This window comes from Muntiacus reevesi, chromosome 6 (assembly GCF_963930625.1).
Source record: "Muntiacus reevesi chromosome 6, mMunRee1.1, whole genome shotgun sequence".
Lineage (NCBI taxonomy): Eukaryota > Metazoa > Chordata > Mammalia > Artiodactyla > Cervidae > Muntiacus > Muntiacus reevesi.
Genome location: NC_089254.1, coordinates 74840680 through 74866843, shown reverse-complemented (window position 1 = coordinate 74866843; position 26164 = coordinate 74840680). Strand labels below are relative to the sequence as shown.

Below are 26164 nucleotides of genomic sequence, written 5' to 3'. Positions count from 1 at the left end.
GAAGCTTTAAATGGGCCTGTTGGTTTTATCTGAATGTATTTTTAGCAGGCTTTAGAACTTCTGAAAATACTTACTCGTGTTCCAGTGTAAAGTCAAAGAATAAGTCACAAGTTTCTGCATTCTCTCTAAATATCCACTTCTCCTTTAATGCTTATAGAAGTCTGAGCACAGATTTATGACTTACCTCCAGGCAAATCTGCTCTGAAATTACAGTTCAGTAATGGGAGATGGATCCAAAAAACTGTGGGTAAAATATTATATATGTACTTGGGCATATAGTTAGGGCTGTTAATATCAATTAATTCTGTTCACAGAGGAGGACTTGTTTTAAAACAACTTCATTTTTCTTTGACGTATATGTAATTACACAGCTGTAACGAATAGCCAGGGAGATGCAATCTACCATCCAAATAACTAGCATTATTCTTCAAAGTATTTTTTGGGCTTTCTAACTTTACTGTCTCAGAATGAAGGGTAATTACCAGACATGACTAAATGTAAAATCTAGGCTATTCAAAGGGCCAGCCCCTCCCAAAGGTTGACTCCCCTTGTTATAGTATACATCAGTTTTCTGGACAACACTACAAAAGAAGGTCATTTCAGTTTAGGTACAGGCTATCCTGAATACCTGATCTTCTTTCCCTCCAAACTGAGTGATACCACATTTATTTCCAGGACATTGTCTTATTCTTTTTTTAATATTTATTTTATACTAGAGAATAGTTAATTAACAATGCTGTATTAGATTCAGGTGCATAGCAAAGTCACACATACACATATATCTACTTTTTTTCAAATTCTTTTCCTGTTTAGGTTATTACAGAATATTGGGCAGAGTTCCCTGTGCTATACAGTAGGTCCTTGTTGCTTATTTATTTTATATATAGTAGTATGTATGTTAGGGATTCCTTGGTGGCTCAGGCGGTAAAGTGTCTGCCAGCAATGCGGGAGACCCGGGTTCGATCCCCGGGTTGGGAAGATCCGATCCCCTGGAGAAGGAAAATGGCAACCCACTCCAGTACTCTTGCCTAGAAAATTCCATGGATGGAGGAGCCTGGTGGGCTACAGTCCATGGGGTCGCAAAGAGTTGGACACGACTGAGCGACTTCACTATGTATATGTCAATCCCAAAGTCCTAATTTATCTCCCCCCACCTTTGGTGACCATAAGTTTGTTTTCTATGTCTAAGAGTCTGTTTTGCAAATACGTTCATTCATATCATTGTATTTTATATTCTGCATATAAGTAATATCATATGATATCTGTCTTTTCTTCCTTTTCTAATGTATGTTAGTTATCACCCTCACTCTTGCCTTTTATCTCTGTGTAAACCATGTGCTCGATCACATTTGCCATTTTGTTTGGGTGACATTCCCATCAATCAAGTGACTGTTGGAGTAGACACCACAGGAGCTATGAAAATTTACCATGAAAATTTCATTATGACTCATTGTGATCCCTGGAACAGGGCTTTCCCATTAATAGAAATCGGAGCATGAGAAACTTCAAATCTACTCTTGACCAAATACATATTCTGGGAGGGAACTTTCCATTAGGCCTCTGCTTTTTAATTTAGTATTTAGAGGCCACAGAGCACACGTCAGCAAAAATATATAGGAAATACTTGCCAGCCACCTCGTATGACAGGCATTCTTCAGGAAGCATCGGGGATGTGCTTCAGTGAGTCCAGGAACAGATAGGCTTGCCGTATTTCAAAAGTAAATCTTAGATTTCTATCACAGCTCCCAAGCCCAGTAGCTGTGTTGGTAACAAAAACCCTGAGATGGTAAAAGCCAGTATTTTGTTCTGTTTCTTTAATGGGCAAAGTTGTAATACTTACACATGCAACGGAGGGATCGGAGATGGATCATAATGGTAACGGCCCTCGTGGTGTCTGGCATCAATTGGTACAGGAGGATGGAATGCAGGGAAGAGATGAGGAGGGTCTGAAAAGGAAAGAAAGTCCAACCTGTATAAACAGAACACTTTGAAACAGAATTCCCATACATGAAGCCACATCACCACACTGTCTTCACAACTGAGGCTGAAATTAACCTGAAGAACTTGTGGAAGAATTCGTGAAAGTTCAGGACCAAGCAAATAATACCAGCAAATGAGACAGTAGAGCCACCGACTGCAACCTGAACCCAGACAGGAGAGCAAGAAAGAAGTACAACACGTGCCCCTCGTCTGGAAGAAAGACTGGCCAGAGTGCAAAGGCTGAAGGAAGCCACCAAGCCAAGAGGAAGAGACTCCAAAACACTTTTATTTGCGTGTATTGTTTTGGCCGCATCACATGGCTTGTGGGATGTTAGTTTCCCAATGAGCGACTGAACCCAGATGCTCAGCAATGAAAGTTTGGAGAGTCCTGACCATTCAGCCACCAGGGAATGCCTCATTTTTTATTTTTAAAAAGACACTGTCATGTGAATTTTAATATTTTATTTATTTATTTGGCTGTGCCCGGACTTAGTTGTGGTATGCAGGCTTTTTAGTTGCAGCATGTGGACCGTAGTTCCCTGACCAAGGATCGAACCCACACCCCCTGCACTGGGAGCTTGGAGTTTTAACCACCAGGGAAGTTCTGTGAAGTGAACTTTTGTAGTTTTCATCTCTCCCACACTTGTAAGGAAAGGAGTTCTTTCAAAAGTACCTGCCAGAATCCATGTCACATGTAGACACACACACACTTTTAAAAAATTCAAACGCATGCTCCCTCCCACTCCTCCTTGTCCTAGGTCAGGCTTCCAGAATCCCAACACAAGGGCAGCAAATGTATAGGTTGGCCAGAGATGTTACATGGCCTGACAGCGGGACATTTGGAGTAAACCGGGGGTTCCTTTCCTGCAGCCCCAACATTCCCCTTGGACCAGCATTCCCTGGGCCTCCTGTCCTGCTCTGGCCCAGGTCAGGCATCACTGTTTTGAGGTTACTTAAAATAGTTCTGCTGCTCCCACTTGCCCTGATTATCTCTGACGAATCTGAAAATAAACTTTTTTTTTTCCTAAATAGTAATTCACTGAAAGAACTGAAAATAGCTTTACCAGATTTTATCATGAGGAGCACCCCTGGTACTAAAGTTTTTCCTGAGCTTCAAGAACCAATAAAGAAAGCAGTCCAAGATCAGGAGGGGAGCCTTCACAACTCTGAGGCGATAAAACAGCAAATACCCCAGAACTCGTGCTGTGAATGCTACCTTCCATAAGTGATCATCCTGGCAGCCTGCATGTATCTGTCACACTGCTCTTGCCCAGAACACTCCCAAGAATTGATGTGTACACCAAACAGGCCTCAGAAGGGCTATGAGCTCCTTCGAAAAGTCTGAAGATTTTGCCTAGTGTAGTAGGTGGTAAAAGCAATTCCAGATGAGACCCTGTGAACAGGCCCTGAGGAATGGTTGGAAAAAATGACACAGAACCTCCCCATGGGGCAGGGGAGTGGGGTGTCAAACAGAGACAAGGGTATGGTTGCATACTCCACTGTGAGTGTCCTTAAGACCTGGGGGTGACTATTATACATGTGTTTGTTGAATTCAAGTAGTTTTCATTTTCCTCCCTATATATTTCTCTTGTCCAAATTTTCTCCGACAAGCATCTTTTGGAATGTAAATATAAAAACCTTTAAAAAAAAAAAAAAGATATTTTACTCCCTACCCCACCCCCCTTTTTTTTGACTTTGCTCCTGCTGGCCTCCTTTGAGAATCTAAGAATATGATTAGGAAAATAAAATGAGAGAGAAAAACTATTAACGTACAACGTTACAGCCCTGACAGTACTACAGAGGTGCCCAAAGCTGAACTCCACCAAGTACAGAACCCAGAAGAGGTTCTACAGTGCAGAAAATGTCCATTACTCACTGTATTTTGTACTTGCTCCTTCTAAGATAAGGAGGGGAGGGAATGGTACTGATGGAGGAAAGGAGTCATCTTGGTATTGTCTCATATCATTGACACTGTGATATCATGATGTACAATGACACTGAAAATTCAACAGGGACACGCTGACTGCCTGATCAAACGCTACACATTTTATAAAGTGCATCTGAAAAATTCAGTTATATTTTAAATACATTACTTAGAACATTATAAAAGGATGTTGGAATTGTTTTGTTTTGCTTTGTTTTGTAACACAAATCTTGCTAGTTGGTGCACTAAGTTTAAATGTCCCACATAACCCAGGAATCCTGCACAGCCCAAATGTCCTATTTCATTTAACTATTCTGGAAGAAACTGATGCATCCTTCCTAAAACAACATAAAATTGAGTGGAGTAATCTATTTCATGAATTTGAAAGTTTGACATCTACTCAGTGAATGTTTCAAGGTCTTCAGTTTTGAACAATCCCAAATGAATCACTGCGGTTCGGGGTCAGGTCCATCAGGGGTCAGGTGGATGGCCAGCAGGCCCAGGCATGGTTCTCCCTCCTCCCCTCCTGTTAGCAGTCACTGCTGATGCTCTGGGCTTGCCTGTAGCAGACTTCAAACTTAACAGTCATCCATTCTTGGAAACTGGAGAAATAAACCTACTAGAACTTGGTGTAAATTAAGTATTCATACCATCTGACCCACCTCCTCAAGTTTTTCCTATGCATCATTTTAAATGGCGTCTTGAGGGACTTTGTGACAATTCTGTCAGACCTGGAAGATATTTTCACTTATTTACTTCTTGGTTCTTGGCTGTGTGATTAAATCCTCTCCACCAGATAAGTGGGTGCTAACTATATCTGTTTTTCTCCATGTGGGTGCAGTTATGAATTATGAAGATGCATAAACCCAGATTTTTTCATACACACAAGAGCTCAAAATGTGGGCAGGTATTATACCTTCAAAATATGCCTCATATATCCAAAAAGTAACAGTCGTCGTCTTTTATATGCGTATTTATAATTATGTTGCAGTGATTACACGCATAGAGGGTGAAAACCAGGCACACAGTTCTATAAAATCAAAAGCATTTACCCAAGCAGTATGAATCTTCACCTCCAGGGAAAACTGCAAGACGCTTATGGGCATATAAAAGGCATTGTCATCTTTATATTTTTAAGAAATTATTTTAACAGGATTTTAACCCACTTTCTCTTTCTCTCTCTCATGCTCTTCCTTTTCAAAATGAGAGAGAAAATGAACAAGCATTGCAAAAATATTTAAAAAGAAAGAATTCAGGATTAGAATTAGTAATTATTGGGGCATTAGTAGTTACTCCCCACTGTTGAGTATGTTTTGTGAGTTTAAAAGTTAATTCTGACAAAGTATGTGATACATCTTACAGCATTGTTTGCTCAAAGTATTTATTTATGTTACAAGAAAATTCATGAATCCTGCATTCTGGAATTAGGTTAAATAAAGAACCAAAAATATGAATATGCTCTGACTTGATCAAAGACATCTGATTTTAGTTTAAGCATTTTCATTCCTATTTGTTTCCTTCTTGATTTAGTTGAAAATAACTTCTCCTGGACTGATAAAGTCTGTGCAAACAATTACACCTCCTGTCAGTTATCAGTGGAAATCACACCTCTTAAGCCGCTTTCTAGTAAACGCAATGGAACAGCTCTCTTCCAATTCAAGACACGCTTGACCACAGCTTAACAGCAGAGACGAAGCATAAAAATCAGGACAAGCATGTCCTTTAACATATGTGGCATCACATGACATTAATCCTAACACATCTCTCAAAAAAAAAAAAAGAAGATGCTGGTGAATCCTCAAACGTGGAGTGCTTCTCTTGCATCTCGGCTCGTCGTTTCTATGTGGAAGATCGCAGTATACTCCATCAGAGGCCCAAGAAGCTGTCCAAGAAAACCCACAGGACGAGAACAGGCCGGTGTCGCCAGCAGCCACCATAATTATCCACCTCCCAGTTTATTATTTACACATGAGCGGCACAGCTGTGGAGCATCATAACTCAAGAGGATGTGTAATAAGTTACCGCACCTCAGCCATCTCCTGCTCTGGCCCTTGACAAAACACCACATGATGACTTTTCCAAAGTCAGGCGAAAACTGCTGAAGCAGAAGGAAGTGCCACTAAACCTGGCTCTCTCCTATTTATCATACAATTTCCTGACTGATGGTTCCACAAACCAGCTGCTAAGTGCTGTGTACTCTGCTGTCAGCAAACTAACGGGCTAAATGGAAGACAGGGAGAATAATGTGCAGAACTGGGGGAATCAATTTTACTGAAGGAATTAAAATTCTACCAGGTGGGGGTGAGTCTGTGGAGCAGTGGGAAGCAGTCAACTGTCCATGCTTTGGGTTGCAAAGATGATTTATTACAGACTCGCAAGGGGTTTGACTATTGGACCAAATGCCTCTTAGACTAAAGGGAGATTTGCCAAGTGCGTATTATCCGAGGCGCGAGTGGAAGAGTCTTTAAACCCCATAAATATGTAATTGGCTTGACGCATGTTTAAATTGAAATGCATAGTAACAATATTTATGCTGGGTATAGTTGTTGGTATTCAATTTCATGCTGGCTGTCATCAGGCTGTGCATTGAGGGTCTCATTAGGCATGAGAGGCATTGATTTTTGGGTCTCCTTACAATAGCCTGGGTTGATCATAAAACCTGTAGCCAGAGAAAGACACTCAGAGGTTTATCTTCAGTTGTTGAGTCCTTCTCTTAAGAAATAGTTTTAATATCCTCAGGCTATGAGATCTCTTGGATGCCATTTGGGGAGACTGTCTTTTAAGGTTTTAAATTTACATACAAAAATTGTAGATTAAAAAAGAGAGATCAAAGGCAGCTCCATTAGTGCCCTGAAGGAGTAATTCACCAAATGATACTTTAGTGGCCTGAAAGTGCCCAGGAAACAGTATGAGAGGGCCCACAAGAGTAAAACGCCCAGGGCATAAATTCTCTTAGCTTATTTAAATCCTGAAGTCATCTGTTGACTGACTTTGGAATTTATTCTAGATGAGAACTAGAAATTATTTTTCTTGTCATTGGGATCAGCCTTGACTGTAGGAATGTCCAGTCCCCTCCAATTCACTCAATCTCCTGCCATCGGTAGAAATAGTAAAACCCAATGTGGGCAACATCCATGATGCCAAAAGCAAGGTAACCATCCAGCATAGCTCAAATGAGAGGTCTCAAGAGGAGAAGGGAGGGACCCTCATCACTCTAATGACAGAGGGGCACCTGGGCCTCATCTCTGCCTCTTCCCACCTGGGCATCTCCAATCATCACTTTGGCATCTACAGACCTTTTCCAGGGCTCAGTGGCCTAAAGAAGACATCACTATGTGGACTGACTCCAACACCCAGACTGACTCCCTGTTCAGACATCCTCATGTCCCTGCCTGTGAACAAGATTATACCACGGACAGAAATATGCCTATGGACCACAGGGCACCAGAAAGGGGCTGATCCGGCCCCTCTGAGGACAGCCCCAGGATATCTGACCAGGATTATCTCAAGTTATAAGGCAGCTTGTGGTCCTGCTGGTCTGCTATGAGCGGGATCTATGGCAAGGAACCCCAAAGGGACCCCGCTGTGGATTTGCTGGGCATCCAGGTGGAATCATCCCATGAAGCATTTCATGGGGCATCTGGAATCTTCTTTCCGGTCTTACATGTATGTGGCATGGAGCTGGAAGTACCTCCAGAGTCAAGAGTATAGACCATCTTGTTTATAAGACCCACTGTAACGTGGTACACGTTTTAAGAAACTGTAGTTCTAGTATACTCTAGACATCTGAGAGATAGATACTTTGCAGTAAAAAAGATCTATTACTTTTCACTTTATACCACGGCAAGAACCTTAACTTATAGAGCATATGTCATGGGAGGCAAACTACTGCACCAGGCAGTTTTTGTAAATAAAGTTTTATTGGAATACAGGGGCTGTACTGTTCGTAGACCACCCAGAGTTGTTTTCACAGTGCAGTGACTGCCTTGGTGAGCTGAGACAGAGAAACACCCGGCCCATAAAACCTAATATATTTTATACCTGGAAGTGTATATACGTCAATCCCAATCTCCCTCCCACTCTTCCCTTCCCCCTCATGTCCACATGTCCATTTTCCACATCTGAGTCTATCCCTGTCTTGGAAATTGGCTTATCTGCACCCTTTCTGTAGATTCTACATACGTGCCACAACGTATGTTAGCTGTTTTTCTCTTTCTGACTTACTTCCCTCTCTGTGACAGACTCTAGTTCCTATAAGCCCAGGAAGCTCAGCTCTGGGCTCTGTGATGACCTAGGGGGATGAGGGGTGTGGTGGGAGGGAGGCCCAAGAGGTAGGGGACATATACATGCATACGACTGATTTACTTCATTGTACAGCAAAAGCACAACATTGTAAAGCAATTATATTTCAATAAAAATAAATGAATACTTTTTTAAAATGAATAGCCTTCTAGCCCTTACGAGAAACAGTTTGATGAACCTTGTCCCAGTATATCCCAAGAAAGCAACTCTCAGAAATGTTTACAATTCAGAAAACACACATGCCAATTTTTTTCTTTATGGATGTGTAATTTTGAGAGATAACATATTTCATATGTGTAAAATACTGATAATCCAATTTGTGACTTAAAAATATCTATAGAAGAAAAAAAAATATATCTATAGAAGTGTCCATACTGGTAATTACTCAGAAAAGAATACTTACTCTATGATTTTAGCAAAACCTATCACAAATAAATTCTAAGATAAAAATGATGATGGATAAAAGTAACTATAAATCTAGCAAATAATGGCAATAATCACTTAACATTTGCAAATTTAAGTTTTCTTATAAGTTAACTAAAACATACACAAAGTTAACATAGGAAGCTGATTAACAAAACTATGTTATTTATAAAACCCAAACAACCTTCTGGCAACCACCCAACATTGCTGACTCCTTCCTCTTTTTTTTTTTAGCCTCAAGGCAGTGCTTTAGGATCTTAGTTCCCTGATAAGGGATCTAACCTGTGCCCCCTGCAGTGGATCTTAACCCCTGGACCATCAGGGAAATCCCTGATACCTCTTGTATAAATATCCATGGGCATTCCCCACTACACAGACAGCACTCTTTCTATTATTTCCTCTGTGGCAGGATGCAGATATATTAATTTGATCTAATATTCTAAAGAGATCTAAATGCTACTCAGCACTGCACTCTGGTCATACCACAACCCATCCAGACCATACTCCTTTACAAACATAATTATGTGTTTCTACAAGAAAATGATAAATAGCCTTCTGCAAGTAAATTAACAAGAAATCTGTCTTTACCACCTCAATTGTATCCTGGGTAGTGAACCAAAAATTGATCTCTCCCCTTCCTGGCCCCTTTTAACTTCTTTTACCCAACTAATCTTTGCAAGTTTTTCCACGAAAAATCATGTCCATTGTATTACCAATGGCAGAAACAGGCCACATCTGCCCACTGGCTGGCCAACAAAATCTTCCACCCAGAGTCTCTGGAATGCACCTTGCCTATGATCCCAAATGTATTCATCATATTTTTGTTGTTTCTAGCTTTCCTGCCAAGATATAAGAAAAAAATTAAGAGAGGGAAAGGAAGCAAAGAGAAATAAGAGAAGGTTTACAGCCATTATACCTAACCTGCAAAACTGTCCAAGGGAAATTACATGAAAACATATGAAGAGTCACTATATTTAAGTGACAACTCCATTAACTTAACTATGCTAATGGTGTATTTTCTTATGAAAGCACAGAAATTAAAAGATGGAAATTGGTTACCAGTGATATATTCTTATCTCAACGACCAGTTTTTTTTTTTAGTTGCTTCACTTGTGTCTTACTCTTTGTGACCCTATAGACTGCAGCCCACCAGGCTCCTCTGTTCATGGGATTCTCCAGGCAAGATTACTGGAGCAGGCTGCCATGCCCTCCTCCAGGGGATCTTCCCAACCCAGGGATCAAACTTGCATCTCTTATGTCCCTGCCTTGGCAGGAGAGTTCTTTACCACTAGCACCGCCTGCACAGCACAGTTTAAAAGCCAAATTCATAGTTTTGAAAATGTACATTGGGCTTCATAATGCTGATGAAGTGAAGGCAGAAGACGAAATGTTTCCAGGAAAGCATTTGGTATCTCAGCTGTAACTACAGAAGCCTTAGAGACAGACTGAATTCAGAAGTCACCTGGCTTAGTGAGCAAACCAACAATTAACAACAATGATGAGGGTCTAGAAGTTGTGTCCTAAGCAGAATAAATCAACTGACAAAAGTGCTTCCAGCACTTTTGTGCTTCCTGGTGGTCCAGTGGCTAAACCTCTGGGATCCCAAGGCAGGGGGACCTGGTTTGATCCCTGGTCAGGGAACTATATCTCACATGCAGTAAGACCCAGCACAGTCAAATAAATAAAATAAATATAAAACAAGAGCCCCCAAACATTTTTTTCAATACTGCAAAATTAGCAGAAGTAGGTTGAAAAAGGTAAAAGCAAAAGAATACAATGCTTTACATTTCATAATACCCATGTCTGTTTCTTCGTGGGATCCTCTTGACAACCCTAATCATCATTCCCAAAGCTTTATTATTATTTCTCCTAAGTATTGTTTCTCCTTATTTCTTATTACCACACAATCCTGAGGAGACAGAAGGGAAAAATTTCATGATCTGCTAAGAAAAGCTAAATGATCAACCCAATGTCACAGAAACCAGGGCCAAGTTGGTTTTTTTCTACTCCACCACCAGAGGTGGCGCTCCCAACATGATGGTCCTAGTCCTTCAAGGAGCCCATCTCAGTCTCCATCCGGTTCAGAAGCAGGAACCAAGAAGAGCTCTCAGGCACACAAGCTCAGGTCTTCTGCAAGGGATTAATAACTGCCTGGGCTGAGGCTCAGAGGCTCTGGAGAGTCCCACAGCATAGAATGATGCTGCTAGTCAGAGACAGCCACCCATCCAAGTCAATCTTGGGAAATAACTGCGTTGGCCAAAGAAGTTCATGGGTTTTTCTGCACCATCTTACGGAGAAACCCGAATAGACTTTTTGGCTAACCGGATATTTTGAAGGCACTGGAAAACCTACAATGACCTTCAGGATGTGCTGTTGTGCTGTGGTTAGTCACCAAGTTGTGTCTGACTCTCTGCGATCCCATAACTGTAGCCTGCCAGGCTCCTCTATCCATGGGGATTTTCCAGGCAAGAATACTAGAGTGGGTTGCCAGGCCCCCCTCCAGGGGATCTACCTGACCCAGGGATCAAACCCAAGTCTCCTGCATTGCAGGCAGATTCTTTACTGTTTGAGCCACCAGCGAAGACTGTGTTGGTTGGATTGGAGGCCAAACAATAACAGCAGTGGACCAGGCCCGTACAGCACTGGAGGCCTCTTTCAACTACCTAGTGGGCAGCAATAACAGGCTAAACCAGGGCCCCAAAAGGCCCCACCATCTCTTTAGAATCCTCCCTGTGCAAGTTCCACGTCCCCCTGAGTCTACTCCAGGCAAAGGCCTACATGCCCTGAGTTAAATCATCTCTCTGAAGTTCATCTTCATCTTCTAGCCCTGAAAGGCTACTTGCTTCCTGCCAGGTCAGGAGTCACTTCATGTAGACAAGCAGTGTCCCCACCCCATCCCATCCCATCACCCCACTAAGATGTGGTAGATAACTGTGGGTACTCAGAGAAAACCACCCTACGCTGGGTCTTTTCCAAGACACTGTATGTCCTTTCCCACCAAGGAAATGTGAACACTCCAGTGAATTCAGGAGACTTGAGTAGCCTGCTAACATCCATATGGAAAAAGCTCTTTGACACAAAAGGTTAGAGGTCAAAAGTTTAAAAGCTCATGACAGAAATGACAGGGGCCCCTTTGCCCCCACTCCCCCTTTTTTTGTCAATAACATCAAAGGCCCTGGCCTGTTCTTAATGCTATTATTGTTACGCCTTTGGAATCCATTGAAATTCCAGCACGTTGATTGCACACTGGGAGCCCTGAAAGGCTCCACTTTCCTGCCCCTTAAACCCTGAATTCTCACTGCAGATGAAGCACCAGGAGGCAGGAACACACAAAGCTTTTAAGCAGAGAGTTTATTTAAGCGCTTCTTTCACCATGATTGTAAAATAACAAAGCACATGAAGTGAAATGATTCCCTTGTAGGAATGTGCAAGGAAATCAGAGAAAAGGGAGAGGCTCCCCTATTTCTAAGGGGGAAAAAAAATTCTCCTTCACATGTTGTAGTTCATGAGAATGCAAGTACCAAAATATTTCTGATTCTTCTTGTATCTCTCTTTTCCCTGAAATCTTACATTAGCCAATGGGCATACACTGGACACATGTCCTCGAAGACATTGGCTCTATGCACATAGATCAGATGGCATCATTTGAGGGAAATCACTTTCTGCTGAAGGATGGTGCTCAAAGGTTCAGCTATGGCATTTGCATAATGATTAGATGGCCACAATTTGGAAGTTCTCAATGCCTGAGTCTTTCTCTGATCCACAAATAAAGTTGAGTTTATAGAATCATTACACCGATAGAAAGAAAGGAGAAAAAATCAAGTTCATCTCAGTGTCACAGCTAAATTCTCTGTCCACCTTTATTGGAATGGGAGGCCCATTAAGCTGTGCCACCTGTGAGTTCTTCAATGATCATGACCATGTGACTTACCTGACCACCTCCCTCCTTCCCCATCCACGCACAGTCCCTGAGATGCAGCGTGACCCCCACATACCCACGCGTTCCTGGGTATGTGGATAAAAAGCCCAGAGCTGCTTTTTATCCACACATGTCCATGACCACCCCCACCTCCACTCCCCAAAGTTCACACTTGTTACTTCCTTTCCTGTTGGCTGTCCTTCCCATTTGAAACCACATTTTATAGATTTACCTAGAAACAAATGACTATAATCATAATAGATATTTTTTCCACACATTAGCCAACAAGATTCAGACCTATTTACTCCATAAAGCCGTCCAAGAGACCAAGTGACAAAGATGAAGTTTGCTCATAAAATCTAAAGTCCTCACGTGTAAGGGTTATTGTTATTTCTAAGTCCAGAACCTTCAACCCAGATGTCCAAGTGAACACTGATAGTCAACATCTTCACATGAGCATCTTCAGCTTTAGACTTGATCTGATTGCTCAGTCCATGTTCCTCCCTTGCACTCAAGCCTTCACTGATCATGATACCTATGAGGTTCTTCATCTCTTGTCTTTAAGTAAGTCTTGTGACAAACACCCAACTCTGTCCCCAAATTCCAGATCAGCCATATGTAATGAGCCCTTATGTATGAGCCATACATAATGATCAACAATTAGGTGAGGGGGGAAAAAAGACAGCCAAAGATATAGGCAAATAATAAATAGCTCTCATTTTTTGAGCATTCACTCTGTGCTCAGGGTTATCCTTGGACTTTCCTGATGGCTCAGATGGTAAAGAATCCGCCTGCAATGTAGAAGACCTAGATTCGATCCCTGGACTGGGAAGATCCCCTGGAGAAGGGAATGGCAATCCACTCCAGTATTCTTGCCTGGAGAACTCCATGGACAGATGAGCCTGGTAGGTTTCATGGCCATGGGGCCATGAAGAGTCGGCACAACTAAGTGACTAACACTTTTCAGGGTTACCCTAACTGCTGCTCAAGATAATTTTTATTTCTACTACAAGACAACTCAGTGAAGTCAGGCATCAGAGATGGGAAATGAAAGGCACTGTTAAGAAAAAAAAAGACAACAGGCCCAACATGGAGTCACCTATGCCAAGCCCCATGCCACCAAACCTGGTCAACTGAGCCTTAATTATAGTTTTGGCTCCCCTTAGAAATGAAATCTTAAACCAGTCAATCAGAAATCACCTGGTCAGCTCAAGTGAGGTAATCCCACCTCCTTAAGGAGAGGAACCTTGCCACAACCAACCCACTTTCTGCTAGTATAACTCTCTTGTCCCAGCTCCCTTCTACCTATAAAAGTCTTTGACTTTGTATAGCTCCTCTGAGCCCCTTTCTATCTGCTAGACAGGAAAGCTGCCTGGTTCATAAATGGATGAATAAAGCCAGTAAGATCTTTAAAATTTACTCAGATGAATATTGCTTTTTGAAAAGCACTCGGGCAAGAACTGACAAAGCTGGACCTCAGTCAGGTCCAGTCTAACTGCAGAGCCCTGGAAGCTTCTGATGACGAGGCTCAGGCCTCCACTCAGAAAGCCTCATGATTGCTTCAGCACTCTGCTGTCACCCTCTTGAAATTCTTCATTTTTGAGCAAGGGCCCCGAATATTCTTTTCGCACTGGGCCCCACAAATGCCATAGCCCGTTCTGAGCAGAGCTACTCTTCTCCTCCTGGGGACTCCCCTTGCCTCAGGTGTCCCCATAACAAAACCCACAGGCAGCTGAAGGGCATCATTTATACACCCACCTTCACCCCAGGTCCTGAGGCAGGAACAAGGTGAGCCTTCCTCCTGGGGTCCCCATCTCAGGTACACATCCTCAGGGGAACCATCATTCCTGCTTCTCAGACACTTCTCCCAGATACTAGGGACCCGGCCCACATGTAGCAGGTCCCCAGCTCGCCTGGCAGGGTGAACCCAGCTGAATCCCCTGTGACACCCTCTCACTAGCCTTCCCGAGGCTAGCAAAGTTGCCCTGCCAGCCGCCAGCCATCCCGAGGGCTAATTGGCTTGTTTTCATCATGACTGAACGAAGCAGAAGTCCCTCTACACATAAATAAATCACAATTACTAACTGCTAGACTGGAGCGGCTCTCTCCTCCCCTGTGGCCTTGGCAGAGGAATTCCCAGGCCCGCCGGGCGAGCACAAAAGCCCCAGACTGGCCGGGCGATATCCGCTGGCTGGGCTCCGTTTATTATTTAAACAGTAACTTAACGACTCTTCCCGGAGGTGAACAAGGCCAAACTGTTTTCCTTCCCTTCACAAAGCAGAGATGCAGGGCTTATTTGAATGTCTTCAACGTTTACTTTAGTTCCCTTGGTTAAATACCTTCCTCCGCAGAGTCAAACAAACAGTTCACTTCATTAGAAAGGCAAACAATTTAGCAAGAGAATACCAGTACTTGAGGGGGACCCGCTTTGAGCCCAAAAACCCCTCTGCCCTGGGAAAGGGGCCCAGGAGGGTCGAGGCAGCGCGTGGAGCTCACTTCAAAAGCCTTTTCACAAATACTTCACACATTCACTGGTAATTAACAGATAACCCCAAAGAGATTATCTGCCCAGAGGCTGAGGGCCCTCAGAGGATTAGCCACAGAGAGAAGGCAGAGCCTGGAGGGCACACCCTTTTTTCTAGAAGTACAAGTGGATCAAGTCTTCTGGGAAAACACCCAAGCAGGCAGCTACCTACCCGCACCCCCTGCCCCCCGTTTAAAATAACAAAGCCACAGTGCATGGAAATAATATTCACTGGAGCCACAGCTGCAAAGTTGGGCCTGGGGAAAAACCAGGGCCAGGACAGCCAGGATGGCATGGAGAGAATGTGCAGGAAAAGGCCAGGATAAGAAGCCAAGGACCATGCGGGGTGTGTTCCCAAGATCCCAGCTCAGGAGTGGGGGTCACCGTTTTCCAGGCAAAAACTTGGTGTAAACTGGGGAACAGGTTGTGAGCGGATTAAGCGGGTGCTTTCTCTGGTAGCTAGGAGAGCCCAGCATAGGTTAGGTTGGCAGCCCACTGGCCCTCTGAAGCCTGGGGCACCTGTGGACAGCAGACTGGCTGTGACCACTCCAGCCACGCACTGCAGGCCTGGCTGGGGAACCCCTTGGCAGATGGAGACAGAACCCCACGCCTGTCACCAGCTTCTTCCAGAACGGTGCATCTCAGGCCTTTATGTCACATCCATCCATCCAGGGCACAGGAAGCCATCTGGGGTTCATATTAGATAATTAAGGAGTCTGGGATTGATGTGCACACACTGGTGTATTTAAAATGGATAACCAACAAGGACCTACTGTATAGTCCAGGAAACTCTGTTCAATACTGTGCAACAACCTAAAAAGGAAAAGAATTTGAGCAAGAATAGATACATACACATGTATAACTGAATTACTTTGCTGTATACCTGAAACTAACCCAACGTCATTCAACTATATTCCAATATAAAATAAAAAGTTAAAAAAGTAAATTAAATAAAAACTAGAAAGGGTCCACTCTCCTTTTTCTTTGAGAACACACATGCCCGCTGCCACCGCAGGCACACGTACATCACAACAGGAGACAGTAGAGGCAAACGAAACTGGGACTGGGGGGCAGCCCTGTTAGACTTGAATTTGGGGTTTCACCTACGTTGTGCTTATGCTGAATAGGGTCAGAGTAAGCAATTCCAGTGCTCGTGGTTTTTAAGAAGTTGGTAAACCTCAAATGCCAACTGCAATAAATCATACAAGTCTCTATTAAAACTATAAATCACTCATGAAATTTAATACTGTCATGAAGAGTAATTAAGTGCTAATGTAATAAATCTACAAAAGAAAAAACAACACACACAACAATGAGGAATCTAAAGAGCAGGAGAATGCTCAGGTCTTAAGAGCTTCGAGACAAACCTTTGTGCCCCCAAACCCCCAAAAGGAAGTCTGCCTGTCCACCTACCTGCTCGTCCTCAGGGATGGGGGAATCACTTAAGGGCCACACGCTCAAACAAATGCAGGACTGACAGCCTAGAACATAATGCCCTTCTTCAAAACAGAAAAACCACACCGAAAATCTGCCCTGGTTCTGTGCTATCCCGTTAAAGAAAACAGAAAGGATCAAAGGAGGGGCCAAGAGGAGTGATTCTGTCCAAGATGCATCTTGAGTTGAAGTGAAGTTATAGGAAAGAGTGTCAGTTGTTCCTATGACCTTACTACTTCACTTGTACGGTCCACATAATGGTTTCCTTGATAAATCATTTGTTCTCAGCTCTTCAACTACTCTGAATCTTTCCATCTGACTGGATAACTATAACCAGGAATTCTTTCTTGGGCTGCTTCAGACAAAGGCTGAATCACTAGGGGCTCAATCAACGGCTGATAAATACAGTGAGTCCCCTCCATGCAAACCTTCAAGTTGCGAACTTTCAAAGATAAAAATGTACCCTTGCATGTCCAATCACATAAGTCAGTTCACGTGTCTGGCATTCATTGTCCCGTGCCTGCATCCTCTACAAGTGGCTGAGCTTGTATGCGGTTTACCGGACAGCACGGTATAGGGTATAGTAGTACAGTGTCTTTATTTCAAGCCCAGGATGACCGGAAGCAAGCATAAAATCAGTCATGATGTAGCTGGTATCTTCTATTACTGACAATCCTTCAGCTCTACCATCTCCCATCTCCTCTCTGTCCTCCAGTCAGTAACTCTTCTTGCCTGTTAATTCAATTCCAGTCCCTGTATGTCAGCTGTTGTACTGTACCACTGTACTTTTCAAGGTAAATAACTGTAAGATTAAAAATGTTTTCCTTACTTTTGTTTGTTTTTCATGTATTATTTGTATGAAAAGTATTATAAACCTATTACAGTACAGTACTATACAGCTAATGGTACCTAGGCTAACTTTCTTGGACTTACAAACAAATTGGACTTATGAACGTGCTCTCGCAATGGAACTCATTTACACGGAGGGGACTTACTGTATATACATGAATAAGTAAAGATGGGTTCACATACAAACCTAACGAGCACTGCCAAGTCTCAGGCACCACATGGGCCATGGAAAGACAAGGAGCCTAAAAGTAGGTGGTCCTGCCCAAGAGGAGCTGGGGGACCCACTGGTCACAAAGACATGAACAGGAATGCCAGCTCAAAGAGTCCCAGTGAAAAGATGGTGTTCACGTGAGCAGTGAGTAGGGGGAGCAAGTAGGGAGGGAAGAGGGTCAAAGAAACTCCCTCTTTTTGAGGAAAAATCTTGCTCAGAAAAAATGAGTGGGAGCAAGGTGAGAGAACCCACAGAGAGTGTGCGTGAAGCAGCAGGGTGTGTGTGGGGGGGGTGGGCGGAAGCGCCCAGAAATGGTTTAGAGCAGCGGTCCCCAAAGTTTTCGGCATCAGGGACCGATTTCGTGGAAGACAGTTTTTCAATGGACTGGGAAGTGGGGTGGTGGTAATTCAAACGCGTTACATTTATTGCATACTTTATTTCTATTATTATTACATCAGCCCCACCTCAGATCATCAGGCATTAGATCCCAGAAGCTGGGGACGCCTGCTTTAGAGCACTGGTCTTCTCAAACTGCAAAGTGCCTCCCATCACTCTTTAAAAGGCAAATTGCTGTGAGTACCCTCAAGAGTCTCTGATTCAGTAGGCCTGGGGAGGAGAGTAAGGATTTGCCTTTCTAACAAGTTCCCAGGTGATGTTGAAGCTGCTGATCTGGGGGACTGCGCTCAGAACCTCCTGGTCTAGGGGCGAGTGCAAGAAAAAGAGGCCAGGCCATAGAGGCCCTTGCATGCCGGCCAGTGAGGCCCAAGAGTGGACACGGGAGGTTTGAAATGATCAGACATGCATTTCGCAAATATTACCTTGGTGGAAAGTGGAGAATGGACTGAAAATGAAAGTCGCTCAGTCCTGTCCAACTCTTTGTGACACCATGGACTAGACCATGGAATTATACAGGCCAGAATGTGGGAGCGGGTAGCCTTTCACTTCTCCAGGGGATCTTCCCAACTCAGGGACCGAACCCAGGTCTCCTGCATTGCAGGCTGATTCTTTACCAGCTGAGCCACAGGGGAACCCCAAGCATACTGGAGTGGGAAGCCTATCCCTTCTCCAGAGGATCTTCCTGACCCAGGAATCAAACCAGGGTCTCCTGAATTGCAGCAAATTCTTTACCAACTGAACTATCAGAAGAATGGACTGGAATGGATGAAACTCAATGGGAAGCAAGAGATATAAAGGCCCCTAAACTGAGGCAGAGCAGTGGGAAGATGAATGGTTGGAGGAGAGCCCGGGGTGAAGAAGGATGAAAGGACATGGGTGAGAGGAGATAGGGCTGTCTCCTAGGGCCCCTTCGACAGTGGTGGGAACACAGGAAAGGCAGGCAGAGACTGAGGAAGAACCAGTAGGCAGGGATGGGTTCAGGCTGGGATGCGTGGGGTTTGAGGCTGTGGAGGGAGGTGGGTCCAGGTCTAGAAGGAATCCCAGAGCCCAGTCTGCCCTGCAGTAGGAGATGCAATTGCAGGGGCAGTAAATGCCATCAGAGGGAATGAAATCAGACAGGAGGCAGGTACCAAACAGGATCAGCAGGACATCTGGAGTGAGACCCACCAACCGTTAAGGGATGAGCAGAGAAAGTGGGCAAAGCAAAGCTGTGAGGGGGAAACGCCAGAGCCTCCAGGGAGCCAGCCGTGAATGGTGTGGAGAAGCCACAGGGAAGAGGCGGCACCTCTCTGGGAGTGGCAGGTGGTGCAGGCTGGAGAGCTGGGGAGGTGAAGAGGGCCACGCGCCCCCGGGAGAGTGACTGCTAGGGCAGCAGCTGGAGAGGAGTTTGGGGTGGGCAGTTTGACTTTGTTTATAGAAGGCAAGCGCCTGAGCATGCTCTGTGGGCAGACAGGAATGGCATTTGTCACAGCTGGAAGACAGAAGTGAGAGGACAGCGCTGGTGGAACTCAGCTTTCCTAGGACTCAGAACAGGAAGCAGCACCATTCAAGGAAGACAGAGAAGAGGAAGGGACTTTAAAGACTCTTTCAAAAAGCATCAAATTAAAAAAAAAAATGGATCTGTTCCATCCCAGGCTCACATCGGACCCTGTGAGAAACACCAGACCCTGTGGCAATGCTTAATCAGAGATGGCTCTTTTATTTGGCAATGCAGGAGACAAAGGTGTGATCTCTGGGTTGGGAAGATCCCCTGGAGGAGGGCATGACAACCCACTCCAGTATTCGTGCCTGGAGAATCCCATGGACAGAGGAGCCTGGTGGGCTACAGTCTCAGAATCGCAAAGAGTCGGACATGACTGAGCGACTCACACACACATTCACAGAGGTGATTTACAATGTTGTGTTAGTTTCAGGTGTATAGCAAAGTGATTCCATTATACATATACATGTATTCATTCTCTCAGAATCTTTACCCATACAGATTATTACAGGATATTGAGAGAGATGGCTCTTTTAAAACTGAGGTTGCAATTTAACAAAACAGGCGGGGCACAGGCCATTCTTTCTAGGAATTTCTGTTAGGAGGATGCATTCAGAATGCTCAGACCCCTGGCTTCCTTCCCACTGGCAAGCAGAATTGCTGTGACCAGCCAGGAGTTCATGTGCCAGGAGTCCCACAGATGGCTGACTGTACCTCCTTTCACCCCTGAAATGCTCATTATGGGGCCACATTCCTTTCTGTCTAGAGAGAAGGAATGAAGCAATTCCAGGAGCCAGGTCAGGGCAGCAGAGAGCAAACAGGATGCGGGGGAGAAATCTACAAGCAAAATCAACCACAGAACTAAATTCCAACCAGGAAGAAGAACGGAGTACCAGGTGCCCGTAAACAGTAGGCTGTCTCAAAAGACACCTACTAGCTCGGTGTGAATCCAGAGTCCTTGGGTTCAAGATTGTACCGGGGGAGGGGACAGAGGCAGGTGGAGGGGGACTGCAGGTTGAGGCTGAGGCCAGGCTGAGCCAGTTTTATGAGGTGGCAGCCGCTGCGGCTGCAGAGAAACCAGCAGAAGGGACAGTCAATAAAAGCTGTGGTCAATTTCAGCCCCTTCATGGCCCTGGATTCACTCTCTTTATTTACACTCCCAGACATGCTGGGGAAAATCAGAGAGGCCAGGAAAAGGAGCAGGAAGAGAGAGACAGAAAGGGTTAACAGGAACAGCTTTCTAAGGGTAAAAAACAGTTCAGAAACAGGGGAATTCACTGGCGCTTCCCGCTGCTTTTATTGCTTTCGCTCAACAGCTGGAGAAAATGTTTGATCAAAATATTTGTATTATTGTGTTTAAGTGAAATGACATATGACAGCTCATTATCCCAAACTCAGAATTCCCACAGCATCTGTCACAGTCACCCTGTTAGAGACAGTCACTCCCCCTGGAAGATGGAGAGGCATGGAGGGAAGATGCAAGCCTTAGAGCAGCAGGCATCAGACCCAGACAGTCCCAGCTCCACAGGCCCTCACCCAGGCTCTGATTAGACAGGAGAGGATGCTGGAGGGGGAGGTGGGCGAGGCCCACACCATGCCCCGCCCCCAGGCATCAGCAGCTCTCCTCTCCCCCCACAGCCAGGAGCATGAAGCCCATCGCACCCAGGGCTTCTGCAACCAAGGAAGTGGTCAGGATCTCTCCCATCCTAGACATTATTTGGTGAAACAGTTTGACAAACTCTCTGTATTGATCTAAATGTGTATGTATAACTGAGTCCCTTCTCTGTTCACCTGAAACTACCACGACATAGCTAATTGGCTATACCCTCATACAACATTAGAAGTTTAAAGTTTAAGTAAATACATTTTAACCCAATATCCCTCCCAAGCCTCCAGGCAGGTTGGAAAGAGAAAAAGAAAAATAACTTCTTAAACATTATCAGGTCGTTTTCTCCATCCTGAAGTGAGGAATGACATGGTTGCACAGAACTTGTCTTTGTGACCCTGAGTTCCTTTCCATGACACCTTTTTTTTCTTTTTTAAATATCTGTTTATTGGCTGGGGTGGGTCTCCTTCAGCGCACATGGGCTTTCTCTAGTTGCAGTGAACACGCACTACCCTTGGTTGCAGTGTTCAGCTTCTCATTGTGGTGGCTTCTCTTGTTGCTAAGCATGAGCTGTAGGGCACGCAAGCTTCAGTAGTTGGAGCAGGCGAGCTCAGTAGTTATGGCGCACGCCCAGGCTTAGCTGCTCCAAGGCATGTGGGATCTTCCTGGACCAGGGATCAAACCAGTGTGCCTTGCGTGGCTAGGTGGATTCTTAGCCACTGGACCACCATGGAAGCCCCTCCATGATATCTTTGACATCCTTTCCTCAATTCTGTTCCTGCTGTGTCCTTCCATGATACACCAGTGAAGCCCTACAGAACAGCTGTTCAGTGTTGCTGCTGCTAGACACCCAACGGAAACAAATCATCTTCCCATGTTCACAGCACATTTCTGAGACCTTTACTTGCCTCATTCAGTTCCCACAACAATCCCACGAGGCACAGAATATTACATCTCAGATAAGAAGGTGCCTGCTCAGAGACCCTCAACACTAGGTCCCCAGTCTCAGCTGACAGCTGAAGAAGTTAGGATCCAAACCTAAAGCTTCAGAGTTCTAAGGCATATCTGTCCTCCACTGTATCCTGGTGCTGCTCCCCATTGAGAAATGAAGAAGTAAGCTGAGCCCCCATCAGAAAGCTAGAGGAAAGGCAGGTTTCACTTCAGCACACACTTAACTAACCCCAATTCAAAGGCAAAAAGAGTTCACTGCATTGACAGATGACCAGATAAAGAAGATGTGGTACATATATACAATGGAATACTACTCAGCCATCAAAAAGGACAAAATAATGCCATTTGCAGCAACATGGATGGATCCAGAGATGATCACACTAAGGCAGACAAAGAATGATAAATATCATATCACTTATATGTAGATTTAAAAATAATACAAATGAACTTATTTACAAAAGAGAAATAGACTCACAAACAGAAAACAAACTTACGGTTACCAAAGGGAAAAGAGGGGTAAGGATAAATTGGGAATTTGAGATTAACAGATTCACACTACTCTATATAAAATATCAACATGTAAATAAGAGTCTATTTATAGCAAAGGATTTTCTATATCTTATAATAACCTATAATGGAAAAGATTCTGAAAAAGAATGTATATATACATACATATACATATATAAATATAACTGAATCACTTTGTTGTATACCTGAATCATAGTAAATCAATTATACTTCAATAAAAAAGAAAGACTAGAGAGTTCACTCCCTGTCCCCCACCATCTGGCTGTCTCTACAATGTACTAAAGAGAGGCCCATAATAATGGAAAAAAGAAGCATTAAGTGTCAGTCCCGCTTCAGTCCCATTCAGTCCCATTCACCTGCTGATTCAGGACCTTTGGAGATCTCCCTCAGGAGATTTCTGAACCCCAGTTTCCTCACCTACAAAATCCAGAGGTGATCCATTCGTTGCTACTTCCTGGTGTACCGACCAATGCAACCTATGACAAAGAGCCCTGAGGATGTCCCCTTGAATAAGACTGTACAGATGATCCCATTTCTTTGAATATATTTCATCAGGTCTAAAACCTACTGTATCCACTCACAGGTCATTTCAGGAATACAATCCCAGCTGAGAGAATGCAGGCAAAAAATGGCCTGCAATCCGGCAAGTGTTATGTCCATTTAGGGTCTCTTTCATCCTGCCATTTTTAATTATTGTCATGACTTGCTTTTAAGCAGTGCTTTTTACTGAAAAATGTAAAATATCCCTAATTCCCTAATGAGTCCAATTGCTGAGCTACCCTAAAAAAAAAAATATAAAATTAACACCACATTTAAGTTGAGGCCAATACAGGATTCTCTTTATCCTGACTGGCTCCAGAAAGAATGGATAGCAAAGGTCACAGCCCAATTCCTACTCAAGTCTTTTCACATATTGTGGTTCTGGTACTCCAAAGGCTGGGTGGACAGAAGGGGTGACAGCTGTGTGTGGTCCTGGGGCTCCAATGGTGGGACATCTATGAATATGATCTCAGCAGTCCTCCCTCGGGGGATTGGAGCCCCTCACACACCCCCACCCTCATCAAAAGCATGACCTGCAGAGGCTGGGGAAGGTCTTCCCCCAAAGACTTCAGCCTTCACTGATGTCCATGTTGCCCACATAGGGAATCCCTAGGACACCATTTTTAGAGAAACCAGAAGCGATATCAACACCAACTTCATGGTTACTGAGCTTAGAGCCAAAAATATAAGGAAATACAAATGCAAGCCAAGATTTCACCCTCTGACCGTGATGTTAACCTTGAATGATCACTTCTTTTCAATTCAATGCCATCTCCTATGTTGTATTTATGACAGAAAATCCATCCTCCAACCAATCAATGACTCATTCAATCCATACATACAACAGAGCTCACTGAACAGTTTTTCCTGTTACTATAGTAACACTATTTGTTGTGAATTACGCTTCTTTTCCCCTGTAACTTCACTTTTCTACAATATATAATATTGTACAATTTAAAACAAAACACACTTTCCAAACACAGCCTGATATAAGTGAGCACACACTAGAGTACATTCTCTCCACAACCATGATACTCACTTTACTGCAAATCAAAAATCAGTAAGTTAAAACCAAGGGACCCCCTAAGTGGGAAGGAAATCCAAAGAAGAGTGGATATGTGTATGCACATAACTGATTCACTTTGCTGTACAACAGAAACCAACACAACATTCTAAAGCAAATGTATTCCAATAAAAATTAATTAAAAAATAATAAAGTAAATAAAATGAAGGGATCCACCCCCCAAATATTTTCTCAAGAAACTAAGAGCAGTGCTCTGGGAGCTGTCCAGAGTGCAGCCGAAGCACAGACAAAGGTCCTTGATGACTGAAAATCCAGCAACTTGTGCCCACCTTGTATCCTGCAGAATAAGGATGTAATAAGTGGCCCAGTACTGGGGGGCGGAATCAGGCCCCACAAGATCTGAAGCTCTAACTGCTAGAATGTGTGAATGTGATCTTATGGGGAAACAAAGTCTTTTGAAAGTAATCAGGTTAGATGAGATCATTAAGCTGGCCTCTAAATCAATATGACCCAGCATCCTTCTAGGAGAAGGGAATGTGGATGAAGACCCACAGGATGAAGGCCATGGGAGACAGGCAAAGACTGCAGGGATGTAAAAACACCTAGGGCCACCAGAAGCTGGAAAAGCTAAGGAAGGAGCGTCCTCTCTGGAGGTTTCAGAGGGAGCAAGGCCCTGCCAACACCTTGCTTTTGGACTTCCAGCCTCCAGGGCTGTGAGCAAATACATTTCTGTTATTTCAAGCCACTCAGTCTGTGGCTATTTGTTGTGGGAGCTCTAGGAAATGTCACAACCTCATTTTAAGGAAGGCAAGGGTACACCAGCAACTCTTGGAGAGAGGTCCACATTCTGCTCTCTTGCTGGGTGGGAGCAGTAGTGAGTATTTACCAGTAACAAAGAATATACAAATTCTCAGAAAATTCTAAGAAGAGAAAAGCATATGGCAGGAGACCTCAGTCATTTCTTTTTGACTGGAGAGTATCTATTCTTTCTTCCCAAAGAACTGGTTTCCTTTGGTGAATTATTCCTCTACTGTATTTAGGCTCCGTGTGCATGCCTGTGTGCTAAGTCACTTCGGTTATGACTGGCCCTTTGTGACCCCATGGACTGGAGCCCTCCAGGCTCCTCTGTCCATGGGACTCTCCAGGCAAGAATACTGGAGTGGGTTGTTATGCCCTCTCCGGGGGACCTTCCCAATCCAGGGATTGAACCCATGTCTCCTGCAGCTCTTGCATTGCATGCAGATTCTTTATCACTGTGCCACCTGGGAAGCCCATTTAGGCTTCGTAGGTGGGTAAATAAAAAAGCTAGGAGCCTCACTGTCAGGAACAGCCAGTGCACCTGACACCGACAACTGAGGTCTCTCCTGGGAACCCGAACCTTGGGAAACAAGGAGGAAAGGAGAAATGGCTGGAGGTTGTTCCTTCGAAGAGACCACCCCTCTTTAGAGTCCTTCTACCACTCTTGGCTGCTTAAATCACCTGCTTCTTTGAATACTTTGATATATCCAAGCTTCTGACAGCATCCCAACAGTTCCTTTTGGTATAAGAGCTTACCATCAAATAACCCTGGCTGATGGGAGAAGAAAACTCAACAGCTCAGCCAGTGACCAGCTATAGCAGCCCCCTGAGTCACTTTAGGGCTTCATAAGGAAAGTCAGAATAATATTTTACCTGGCTGAAGGCAAGCTCTGGGTCAGGTAACCCCGAACTCACTTCCTATGCCTATACTTAGGTTGCCTACAATTTTAAGTGTTTTTGCTTGGGAAGTGAATTTCGGAAGGTTTGGAAACAGGGATCTGAACCGCAGGTAGCAAGCACTTCTCTTTGACTTGCCCCAAAGTCAAGAAGGACCCTTTGAAAGCTGAGTCCTAGAAACCACTTGAATGCAGGTACATGGGTGCTGTCTGAGAACCAATCATAGTAGCGCAGGGACTCAACTAAGGCACATTACAGTGTACCTCAAGTTCCAAAATCAAAACAGTTCCAAGGCCACTCTGCAGATTTGACCTTGCGTTAGTCATCCCCTGCTGCATAACAAATAACCTCAAGTTTACCAGCTGAAAATGATAGAGC

The 26164-nt window shown here is 44.1% G+C and overlaps 1 protein-coding gene across 2 annotated transcripts in view; it reads right to left on the bottom strand.

Moving 5' to 3' along the window:
- Window positions 1-26164, bottom strand: part of GLI3 (GLI family zinc finger 3) — a 306557-nt gene that overhangs the window by 136159 nt on the left and 144234 nt on the right. For both annotated transcript variants that reach the window (XM_065938677.1, XM_065938678.1), the window contains exon 4: window positions 1841-1946. In XM_065938677.1, the coding sequence (XP_065794749.1) occupies window positions 1841-1946 (106 nt within the window). The remainder of the gene's footprint in view (window positions 1-1840; window positions 1947-26164) is intronic.